We start from the raw sequence: 12,121 nt of genomic DNA, 5'->3' as shown, positions 1-12,121 counted from the left end.
TAATCCAAGTCTATGCCCCGATCAGTAATGCTAAAGAAACTGAACAGTTCCATGAAGACCTACAAGACCTTCTAGAATTAACACCCAAAAAAGATATCCTTTTCATTATAGGGGACTGGAATGCAAAAGTAGGAAGTCAAGAAATACCTGGAGTAACAGGCAAGTTTGGCGTTGGAGTACAGAATGAAGCAGGGCAAAGGCTAATAGAGTTTTGACAAAAGAATGCTCTTGTCATAGAAAACACCCTCTTCCAACAACAGAAGAGAAGACTCTACACATGGACATCACCAGTGGTCAATACCAAAATCAGATTGATTACATCCTTTGCAGCCAAAGATGGAGAAGCTCTATACAGTCAGCAAAAGCAAGACCAGGAGCTGACTGTGGCTCAGATCATGAATTCATTGCCAAATTCATACTGAAATTGAAGAATGTAGGGAAAACCACTAGACCATTCAGGTATGACCTAAATCAAATCCCTTACAATTATACAGTGGATGTGAGAAATAGATTCAAGGAATTAGATCTTATAGAGCGCCTGGAGATCTATGGTCAGAGGTTCCTGACATTGTACAGGAGGCAGTGATCAAGACCATCCCCAAGAGAAAGAAATGCAAAAAGGCAAAATGGTTGTCTGAAGAGGCCTTACAAATAGCTGTGAAAAGAAGAGAAGCGAAAGGCAAAGGAGAAAAGGAAAGATACCCACTTGAATGCAGAGTTGCAAAGACTAGCAAGGAGAGATAAGAAAGCCTTCCTCAGTGATCAGTGCAAAAAAATAGAGGAAAACAACAGAATGGGAAAGACTAGAGATCTCTTCAAGAAAATTAGAGATACCAAGGGAACATTTCATGCAAAGATGGGCTCAATAAAGGAGAGAAATGGTATGGACCTAACAGAAGCAGAGGATATTAAGAAGAAGTGGCAAGAATACACAGAAGAACTATACAAAAAAGATCTTCATGACCCAGATAATCACGATGGTGTGATCACTCACCTAGAGCCAGACATCCTGGAATGTGAAGTCAAGTGGGCCTTAGAAAGCATCACTATGAACAAAACTAGTAGAGGTGACGGAATTCCAGTTGAGCTGTTTCAAATCCTTGAAGATGATGCTGTGAAAATGCTGCACTCAATATGCCAGCAAATTTGGAAAACTCAGCAGTGGCCACAGGACTGGAAAATGTTAGTTTTCATTCCAATCCCAAAGAAAGGCAATGCCAAAGAATGCTCAAACTACCTCACAATTGCACTCATCTCACATAATAGCAAAGTAATGCTCAAAATTATCCAAGCCTGGCTTCAACAGTATGTGAGCTGTGAACTTCCAGATGTTCAAGCTGGTTTTAGAAAAGGCAGAGGAACCTGAGATCAAATTGCCAGCATCTGTTGGACCATCAAAAAAGCGAGAGAGTTCCAGAAAAAGATCTACTTCTACTTTATTGACTATACAAAGCCTCTGACTGTGTGAATCACAACAAACTGTGGAAAATTCTGAAAGAGATGGGAATACCAGACACCTTACCTGCCTCCTGAGAAATCTGTATGCAGGTCAGGAAGCAACAGTTAGAACTGGACATGGAACAAAAGACTGGGTCTAAATTGGGAAAGGAGCATGTCAAGGCTGTATATTGTCAACCTGCCTATTTAACTTATATGCAGAGTACATCATGAGAAATGCCAGTCTGGATGAAGCATAAGCTGGAATCAAGATTGCCGGGAGAAATATCAATAACCTCAGATACACAGATGACACCACCTTTAATACAGAAAGCAAAAAACTAAAGAGCCTCTTGATGAAAGTGAAAGAGGAGAGTGAAAAAGTTGGCTTAAAGTTCAACATTCAGAAAACTAAGATCATGGCATCCAGTCCCATCACTTCATGGCAAATAGATGGGGAAACAATGGAAACAGTGACAGACTTTATTTGGGGGGGCTCCAAAATCACTGCAGATGGTGACTGCAGCCATGAAATTAAAAGACATTTGATCCTTGGAAGAAAAGTTATGACCAAGCTAGACAGCATATTAAAAAGGAGAGTTATTACTTTGCCAACAAAGGTCCATCTAGTCAAAGCTGTGGTTTTTCCAGTAGTCATGTATGGATGTGAGAGTTGGACTATAAAGAAAGCTGAGCACCTAAGAAGTGATGCTTTTGAACTGTGGTATTGGAGAAGACTCTTGAGAGTCCCTTGGACTGCAAGGAGATCCAACCAGTCCATCGTAAAGGAAATCAATCCTGAATATTCATCGGAAGGACTAATGCTGAAGCTGAAGCTCCAATACTTTGGCCACCTGATATGAAGAACTGACTCATTGGAAAAGACCCTGATGCTGGGAAAGATTGAAGGCAGGAGGAGAAGGGACACAGAGGATGAGATGGTTGGGTGGCATCACTGACTCAATGGACTTGAGTTTGAGTAAACTCCGGGAGTTGGTGATGGACAGTGAGGCCTGGTGTGCGCAGTCCATGGGGTCACAAAGAGTCGGACACAGCTGAGCGACTGAATTACTGATTCCAGTATATATGTATGTACCATGTCTTCTTTATCCATCCTCTGTCTATGGACACTTAGGTTGCTTCCGTGTCCTGGTTATTGTAAATAGTGCTACAGTGAACACTGGAGTGCATATATCATTTTGAATTATGTTTTTCTTTGGATATATGCCTAGCAGTGGAATTTAAGGATCACATGGTCATTCTATATTTAGTTTTGTAAGGAACCCCCATACTGGTCTCTGTAATAGTTGTACTCATGTATATTGTACCAATTTATATTCCCACTGACAGGGTAGAAGTGTTTCTTTTTCTCTACACCATCTCCAGCATTTATTGTTCGTAGATTTTTTGATGATAGCCATTCTGACCATTGTGAAGTGAAATCTCCTTGTGGTTTTGATTTGCATTTCCCTGATAACGATGTTGACCATCTTTTCATATCTTTCAGCCATCTGTCTGGAGAAATGTCTATTTTTTAGACATATAGAAGACCTATTTTTTGATTGGATTGTTCACATTCTTAATAATGTCTTTGATTCAGAAAAGCTTTTAATTTTGATGAAGTCCAGTTTATCTATATTTGTTGTTGTTGCCTATGCTTTGGGTATCATAGCTAAGAAACTGCCATATCTAAGGTCATAAATATTTATATAGTTCTATATAGATATATAAAAATCTTTTTATTTTTATCCATATAAGATTTATGTAGTTTTGGCTCTTACAGTGGCAGGGAGGCCTGGTGTGCTGCAGTGCATGGGGTCACAAAGAGTCAGACATGACTGGGTGACCGAACAACAAGCACAGCCCTTACATTTGGTCTTTGGCCCATTCCGAGCTACTTTTTGCCTGTGATTGCAGGCTAGAGCTCAACCTCAGTTACTCCAGACCCATTTGCTGAAGAGACTTTTTTCTCCTCATGAGTGGTCTTGGTACCTTGGGCAAAAGTCAGCCAACCATAGATGTACAAGTTTACTACGAGGCTCTTAACTACACTACACTGACTTATATGTCTGTAAATTTCAGGACTTCCTGGTGGTTGAGTTGGTAAAAAATCTGCCTGCAATGCAGGAGACCACAGTTCAGTTCCTGGGTCAGGAAGATCCACTGGAGAAGGGACAGGCTACCCACTCCAGTATTCTTGGACTTCCTTTGTGGTCAGCTGGTAAAGAATCCACCTGCAATGCGGGAGACCTGGGTTCGTTCCCTGGGTTGGGAAAATTCCCTGGAGAAGGGAACAGCTACCCACTCCAGTGTTCTGGCCTGGAGATTTCCATGGACTATTTAATCCATGGGGTCGCAAAGTGTTGGGCACGACTGAGTGACTCACTTTCACTTATGGTTTTATAGTAAATCTTGAAATCAGGAAGTATGAGTCCAATAATTCTGTTGTTCTCTTTTCAAGATCATTTTGACTACTTGAATCTTAGGATAATTTTTTCCATTTCTACTAAAAAAAAAAGTTGTTGGAATCTTACCTAACTGCTTTGGTTAGAACATCCAGTAAATTTGCTGAATAGAAGTGGTAAAACCACACAGCTTTGTCTTGTTCCTGATCATAAGAGAGATGTGTTTCATGACAGAGTATGATGTCAATTGTGGGTTTTTCATAAATGCTCTGTTGAGGAATTTCCCTTCTTGTCTTAGTTTGCTGAGTATTTTTATTATGAAAGGGCACTGGACTTTGTCAAATGATTTTTCTGTGTGAATTTAGGAGATCATTGATACTGTCCTTTCATTCTGTCAATGTGGTGTATTATATTGATTGATTTTTGTATGTTGTACCACCTTTGCATTCGGGGATAAATCCCATTTGGTGAGGTTGTTGATGGTAGCTAATCACTAAGTTGTTTCCAACTCTTGAGACCCCATGGGCAGGAGCCAGCCAGGATCCTCTGTCCATGGAATTTCCCAGGCAAGAATACTGGAGTGGGTTGCCATGTCCTTCTCCAGGGGATCTTCCTGACCCAGGGATTGAACCTGGGTCTCCTGCATTGCAGGCAGATTATTTACTGACTGAGCCACAAGCAAAGCCCTTGGTAAGGTTATATAATCCTTTAATTATACTGCTGACTTTGGTTTGTAATATTTTGTCAAGAGTTCTCTTTTTTAGACCTAAATTATTCTTTCCTGAGTAACCTGTACTCCTTTTTTTTCTTCTTATTAAGCAGAATTAACCAAAGTAAATATTTGATTGTGTTTTCTTCACCTTTCTTCCTAAGTCTTCATGAGTAGGTGACTTTCAAACCATAGATAGATAGCAGAATGCTGGAAGTGGTAAATATTATTCTTATACCCCTTTCTGTCTTGAGCTTTTCCAACACTTGTAGGACTTGGTACAAGAGTGCAAGTGGAGACTGTGTCTGAATGTGTGTGTGGAAGTAAGTCAAGCTGACGAATAACCAAGCACAATGATCAGCATACCTGCTTGAAGACCGCAGTGCCTGGTGATGCCCAGAGAGTCTGGGAGCTGTGGATGGTGCATCTGCCCAGCCTTGTGGCTCAGGGTGGTGGTTCAGAGGGCCCAGGGCAGTTCATTTCCCTGGAAGGAAAGACGAGACGGCAGGAAAAAGCAGTGTGAGGGGAGAGAGAAGCACGTCTTCTCATCGGCTGTCTTCCCGAAGTGGGCAGGCTGAGGCTCTTCCTTCCAACCAAGATAATCAGGCACTGCGGTCTTGGTGCACAGTGAACTTCAGCTCGTAGGTCTGTGGAGAGGAGCTGGGCCCTGCTCCCCCTGCACAGGCCCTTGGGGGAGCATGAAGTGGGCCCTGGGCTCAGGCCTGGAGCATAGGCAACCCTGGCTTCTCCCACAGCTGCCATCGTGGGAAGCGGGGCAGAGCAGATTGGGGGTCGGGGAGGGGGCTGTGTGCGTTGCCATAGCAAGTACCACTCAGCAGGTGGTTTAAACAACAGCAGTGTTTTCTCACGGTTCTGGAGGTCAGAAGTCCCAGAGCAAGGTGTCTACCAGGCTGGTTCCTCCGGGGGTGGCCTCCTCTGCTTGTAGGTGAAGGCAGTTTCCTCTCTGTGTCCTCACTTGGTCGTCCCTCTGTGTGTGTGTGTCTTAATCGCCGCTCCTCATAAGGACCCTGTCAGATTGGATTAGGGTTGACCCAACGACTCCATTTGAACTTAACACTAGTTGCTCAGTCGTGTCCAACTCTTTGCAACCCTGTGGACTGTAGGCCGCCAGGCTCTTCTGTCCATGGGATTCTCCAGGCAAGAATACTAGAGTGGGTAGCTATTCTCTTCTGCGGATCTTCCCAACCCAGGGAGTGAACCCAGATCTCCTGCATTACAGATGTTTTCTTTACCGTCTGAGCCACCAGGGAACCCATTTGAACTTAATCAGCTCTTTAAAAGCCCCCTGTCCAGTCCAGCCCCATCCTGGCATCCTGAAGGGTTGGGGCTCCCACAGGCGCAGTCTGGAGGGGCCCAGTCCGGCCGTCACAGATGGTGTGGGCAGCTCTGTACACCGTGGTCTCTTGGGGAAAGCCCGGTGACGTCCCCCCAACAAGAGGAAGTCAGGGCACTGTACCACCCCAAGTACCCTTTCCCTTGGTCTGCAGGCATAAAGCCCAGCCGTCCTTGGGGGGAACCTCTGTCTCCCCGCAGCAGTGGCGGCCTTGGAGAGGATCATGTCTGGAGAGGCAGGAAGAACTCCTAATCCTTGTATCTTCAAAGAAAATGCACCTTGGTGTTCACCGTGGTTCTAAAGAAGCATCAGGTTCTGCAGAAAGAAACCATTTCCTGCCGGGTCCCCAGGGTACCGGGGGAGGATCCAGGCCTGGCAGGGATGGAGGGTTTTCATTCACCAGAACCACAGCTCTGGTCCCCTCAGGTGTGAGGCGGGTGGGGCTCCAAGGCGTCCTGCACAGGGTGAGCTGGACACAGGGCGGCTTTCAGAGGACCCAGTTCAAGGAGTCGAACAGCAGCAGGTAGCATCTGTGTGAACAGACGGGCGCTGGTGAGATGGGGCGTTCTTCTGGATGGGGCAGCTTCTTCCTGGTCTGTTTCATCTTACGACCTGAAGTTGCCCTCCAAGCACCTCCAGGAGGTATCCGCAGGGCTGGAGACTGACCATGTGCGCTGTGCCCCCAGGATGAATGAGCGAGACCGGCTGCTAAAGAGGCTGAGCAGGAAGACGCCGCCCACCCTCTTCCGGGGCAGCTCCCTCCAGCAGTCCATGCCACGTGAGTAGCCCCCTGGGACGGGGGGATGGAGGGAGACCACAGCCAGGCTGGAGCCCCACATGGGGAAGTGGAATTGGTGTACCTGGCCCCAGGCAGGGCCAGCCAGATGGCAGGTAATTCCCTAGGATCCAGTCAAGTGTCTGAATGACATGGTCCATAAATTTAAAACTCAGATGTGGTTAGCCTCCCAGTCAGATTCTTTCTAAGATGGAAGTAATGTTTCCTTTGCCTGGTGCCCCCCAAGGATGGCCCCATGCTCTTGGCAAACTAAGCAATGACAATCATTAGCCCCTGCCTCCCCTGGCCCCGCAAGTGGAGGCTCGGCCTGGTTTCTGCCAAGTGCGGTCCACGGGGATGTGCCAGAGGCCAGGGGAGCGGGAGACATGAGATTCAGCGGGAATGGAGCTCGGGGAGGTGATGGGCTTACCTGCCTCAGGACACCTGGCCAAGCCTCAGGTCAGTGCAGTAACTGATCCAGCACCACCTGGGGCTCCAGAGCCCAGCCAGGGCCTCTGATCCTTGAGAGGGTGAGTCTGGAGGAGGTGGGGTGGTGGGCTCCCAGGTTCGGGGTCGCACCTTGGAGCCGGGCTGCCTGCAGTCCTATCCATCTCTGCCCCTCTGTGATCTCAGGTGAGTTAACGCCTCTGTTTCTATAAACCAGGGAGGACATGAGAACATACCTGGGTTACTGGGATGATTCTCTGAGGTTGTGCGTACAGAGTGCCTGGAACAGAGCCTAACAGTAAGGACTCTGATAAATGCTAGGTATTACTTTTCTGCCACTAATTGAGTAAGTTTGAGCCCCTTACATATTTCTTTGAACATCTGTTTTCTCACCTGAGGAGAAAAAATGGAATGATGTCCATCTTACACAGTCTGTGAGGCCACATGATGGTCGGTGCACAGCCCACGAGGAATAGGAGCGCTGGCTCCATAAACACGGGGCTTGTGCCGTTTAGCCTCCAACCAGAGAAAGAACAGAGAAGAGAGCAAAGACCACACGAGGACCCATGCAAGAAGCGTCTGGCAACAACCTGAAAGGCTCTTAAAACAACTAAGAATTGTTTTCTGAACTCTCCATATTTTGAAGGACACACACACACACACAAATTCTAATGAGCAAGTACAAACATATTAAGCAAGCTGCTAAAATCACACCATGTCTTAAAGACAGTCAGCAACTAGTAGTAAGACCCTGATGGACAGCAGGGTGTTCACCCACCCCCAGAGAAGGCGATCTTGCATGAGGAGCAGCCTCCGGCCTCAGTGTTCCCAGGGAACCGGGAGCCCAGGTCCCGGAGCACTAGCTCGCAGGGACCGCACGTACACGGTGTCCGCAGCCTGAGCTCAGCGTTCCCTGGCTGGTCTGATCTCCTTACTGTCCCCCTGGTCTTCCCACATTCTACTGCTCTGAGGACTCTTCCAGACAGGAAACAGCTACTTTCCCTAAGATGTTATCAGAGCTCAGCGTCGAAGGAATGCTGCTACTTAAGGGACGTTTTATTCCAAAATAATGAAAAATGACCCAATTTTATGGACTTCCCCAAATGTTCTACCAGAAGAAGACGAAACAGCTAAGCAGTGCGTCTGCCCTCCCACCTACCCGAACGGTCCTTGGGTCCCGGCCATGGCTGAGCATCGAGGAAGCGGATGCACCAGCCGTCAAGTGTGTTCTCCAGGCCCCCAGCATTCCTTCCCGGCTCTCAGGACTTCCTGGAGATGAATGATGGTGGGAAATGCTAAGAGCCAGAGCTCCCCCCTTCCCCGTTTGAATGCAGATGGCAAGTTACCTGTTCATCTGGCAGGAGCTGTGAGTGATGGGGAATCTTTGTCAGGCTGGACAAGCGGAGTCTGGCTGGGTGATTACTGTTCTGGTGGTTCTGGTCTAACCCCTCCCAGGCCTGGTTTCCAAGACGAAAATGTTTATCTGAATCACAGAGCACCCTTGTCCCCAGGACCACCATCCTTTCTTTCTTGCAAGTCCACTTAGCCTCACTTGAGGCTGAGAACCTCCTGGTGGATGCCCCCGGGGGAGCCGGTGGAGGGGCCTCCAGGAGAATAGCTCTGCTGTCGACCAGAAGCTTCCCTGGAAACCCTCCCCACCTGCGAGGGGCCGAGCTACCCCACCTGACAGTCCTGTGCTTGTGAGTGGAAACAGGAGCCCGGGAGGGCACTGCAGCTGATTTTTCCAGGCGCAGGCGGGTCTGAACAGAAAACAAGAAATAAAAGACAAGGCTGCGGCCCTTCCCCTGGAACAGGGAGTAGACCACTCCGGATGCTAAGGTCCTCCTCCCTACAGGACATTCCCAGGCAATGTTTACTTGTACGTCTCAGCAAGTCCCCTTCACTCCAGCCCATCCACTCCCAGAGAAGACACATTAAAACACAGCTAGCAATTGTTTTGTCTGGGCTGATTGTCAAGTCAGGCTCCTTGGTCCCTGGCCTGGAGTGGAGGCCTCTGCTGGGGACGCCAAGGATAGAAACAGTCTGCCTGCAGGAGAGGGCTCTGTGGCCTGGGCACTGCCAGCCGAGGGCCTGTCCTGGCGCCCGCATGGAAGACTCGCGGTGAAGGCCTCATCTGGTACAGGCCATTTATTTTACAGAAAAGTAAACCCAGGAGACCGAAACCTTAAAGGGCACCAGTTCTGTGGCCAAGCAAGGACTGGCCAGCCCTTCTCACCTGGGGCCTCGGCCCTGGGCTCCAGATCCCCTGTAAAGGTGGGGCGGGGCGACAGCCAGCTTAGGATGGAGAGCCCCGTGGCTGCCTGCCTCCCCAGGTGTGGGAGGAGCACTTACCTACTAAGTGAAGTAGGTCAGACACAGAAAGACAAATATCACAGGATGTCACTTACATGCAGAATCTAAAAAAGGCTACAAATGAACTTGTACAAAACAGAAGCAGAATCACAGCAAATGAACTCATGGCATGGGGGTGGGGGGAGGGATAGGACAGGAGACTGGGACTGACGTGTACACACGACTGTATATAAAACAGACAAACAAGAGACCTTACTGTGTAGCCCAGGGAACTCTGCTCAATACTCCCTAATAACCTAAATGGGGAAAGAGCTTAAAGAATAGATACACATGTATATTTAAAAGCAGAGACATGACTTTGCCAACAAAGGTCCGTCAGGTCAAGGCTGTGGTTTTTCCAGTGGTCATGTATGGATATAAGAGTTGGACTATAAAGAAAGCTGACAACCAAAGAACTGATGCTTTTTAACTGGGAGAAGACTCTTGAGAGCCCCTTGGACAGCAAAGAGATCCAACCAGTCCGTCCTAAAGGAGATCAGTCCCGAGTGTTCATTGGAAGGACTGATATTGAAGCTGAAACTCCAATACTTTGGCCACCTGATGCAAAGAGCTGACTCATTTGAAAAGACTGATGCTGGGAAAGATTGAGGGCAGGAGAAGAAGGGGTCGACAGAGGATGAGATGGTTGGATGGCATCACCAACTCAGTGGACATGGGTTTGAGTAAACTCCGGGAGTTGGTGATAGACAGGGAGGCCTGGCGTGCTGCAGCCCATGGGATAGCAAAGAGGTGGACACGACTGAGCAATTGAACTGAACTGAACATATGTATAACTAAGTCATTGTGCTGTCCACCCAAAACACAACGCTATGAATCAACTATACTTCAATATAAAATAAAAATGCAAACAAAAAAGATATCCAGTATGATACACAGGCAAAACTCCTGATTTCTTGTTCTCCTTTAAAGGACGTGATGAGATAACAGCACCAGTGATAAGTCATAAACAGGTGTGGATGGGAGGCAGGCCCTGGCCTGGGTTGTCTTTTGCTCAGAAGGTCTTATCTGGCTGTGGGGCATTTCCAGACCTCTGACCCAGGAGGGTCGGTGAGCAGAGAGGGCGTCTTGCAAATGTCCCTCCAGTGGGAATGACTGGTTAGGCAGGACTGTCCTGCCTCGAGCTGGGAATGCAAACTCCGTCCCAAAAACACAGGGGAGCTGCAGGGGAATGTGGGCCCTGCCTAGGCTTGGCTCCCAGCTCTGCCACCTTGTGCCTCAGTTTCCCCACCTGTGACATGGGAAGAACTCTCACCTGTCTCCTAGGGCTGTGAGGAGGAGGAAGCAAGCCATGAGTGCTTAGCATAATACATACAACAATGCCTGAGACGCAGAGCATTTAATAATTGTCTGCTGTCGTCATCATTGGAACTGGGAACTCCCTGGGGATCCAGTGGTTAGGAACTCCAGGCTGTCAATGCCAAGGGCCCAGGTTCGATCCCTGGGTGAGGAACTAAAATCTCACAAGCTTTGTGGCCCCCCCCCAAAAAAAAATCATTATTGGTACTGGTTGTAAAATCTAGTCTTTATGTAGCCACTGGGCCAGTCATTGAACTCCTCAACTTTATCTAGTGATCTTTTTATTTACACGAACACACACTCACTGTAATTTATTGCTGGTCCAGATCCGTGCGACATCAGCCAGGCAGGCTCCCAGCACCACGTGCGCTCTGCCAGCCTTTCCTGTTAGTGCGTTTAGGGCTGCATGAATTACCGACTGGCCTGCGGCTCAGGGCGCATTGGAATGTTTCCCGCACAGGACGACTTGCCTTTCCCCTTGATGGGTGGTGGGAAAGTGCAGCCATGGCCCAGTGACCCACAGATGATGCCTCACAGGCTGCGCTAAATGGGAGGCCACCCCTCTGAGCCCTGCCCAGTCGTGTCAGCACCCACCCCTTCACGGGGGTCACAGGTCCCTGGACCCCCATCCAAGGCTACAGAGCCGCAGTGTCTCCCCCCATAGCAGCTGCTCTGGACGCCCCTCCTCACTGGCCCCTGTGCTCCTCTTGCAGATGGGTACGCCTTCTCCCAGGAGGAACACGGAGCCGTGACTCAGGAGGAAATCGTGCGCGCCTACGACACCACGAAGCAGAAATCCAGGAAGAAGTAGGACGCTGCCTCCTGCCGGAGCGCAAGAAGAGACTCATGGCAGCAGCCAAAACACCGCAACACGTCCTGTGGCCTTAGCCCGTTCCTTCGCTCTGTGCCCTGGCGACCCTGGACCCAGACCGCCGGGGTGCCCCACGCCCTCCCTGCTCGTCCGCCATGCTCGGCCCAATTCTTGTTTAAGCGTTCAGCTGTGCGCTGTGAGGTGTGAAATTAAAACCATTATGTTTCCCCAGTATTTACACATCCGTCCGGGTGGCTCTGAGAGAACAGGGACGGGCTTTCGTGCTGCGTGAGGAGCCCAGCTGGGGGGTCGGATACCCGCAGGTTTGTTCCGCAGGCTGCACGGAACCTTCCCTCGAGGTGGACAGCCCACTGGCTTTGATGTCCCATGTGTTGGTTTGAAGTTGGCATCATCATCGTGATTGCAATGAAGTCATAAACATAGGTATCTGGGTGGTAAACCTGAGAAGAACTTTTGGAACCTCAGTCATGGCCTCGGCAGGGCGGACCCGCTG

General features: G+C 48.8%; 1 protein-coding gene across 1 annotated transcript in view; it reads left to right on the top strand.

The window, feature by feature from the left end:
- LOC128057765 (phospholipid-transporting ATPase IB) overlaps window positions 1-11,607 on the top strand; it is a 402,538-nt gene extending 390,931 nt beyond the window's left edge. The window contains exons 35-36 of the mRNA XM_052650261.1: window positions 6,592-6,683; window positions 11,510-11,607. Of these exons, the coding sequence (XP_052506221.1) occupies window positions 6,592-6,683; window positions 11,510-11,607 (190 nt within the window). The remainder of the gene's footprint in view (window positions 1-6,591; window positions 6,684-11,509) is intronic.
- Window positions 11,608-12,121: the final 514 nt, after the last annotated feature.

The sequence above is a fragment of the Budorcas taxicolor genome, chromosome 12, assembly GCF_023091745.1.
Source record: "Budorcas taxicolor isolate Tak-1 chromosome 12, Takin1.1, whole genome shotgun sequence".
Lineage (NCBI taxonomy): Eukaryota > Metazoa > Chordata > Mammalia > Artiodactyla > Bovidae > Budorcas > Budorcas taxicolor.
This window is presented reverse-complemented; position numbering and strand designations above follow the sequence as displayed.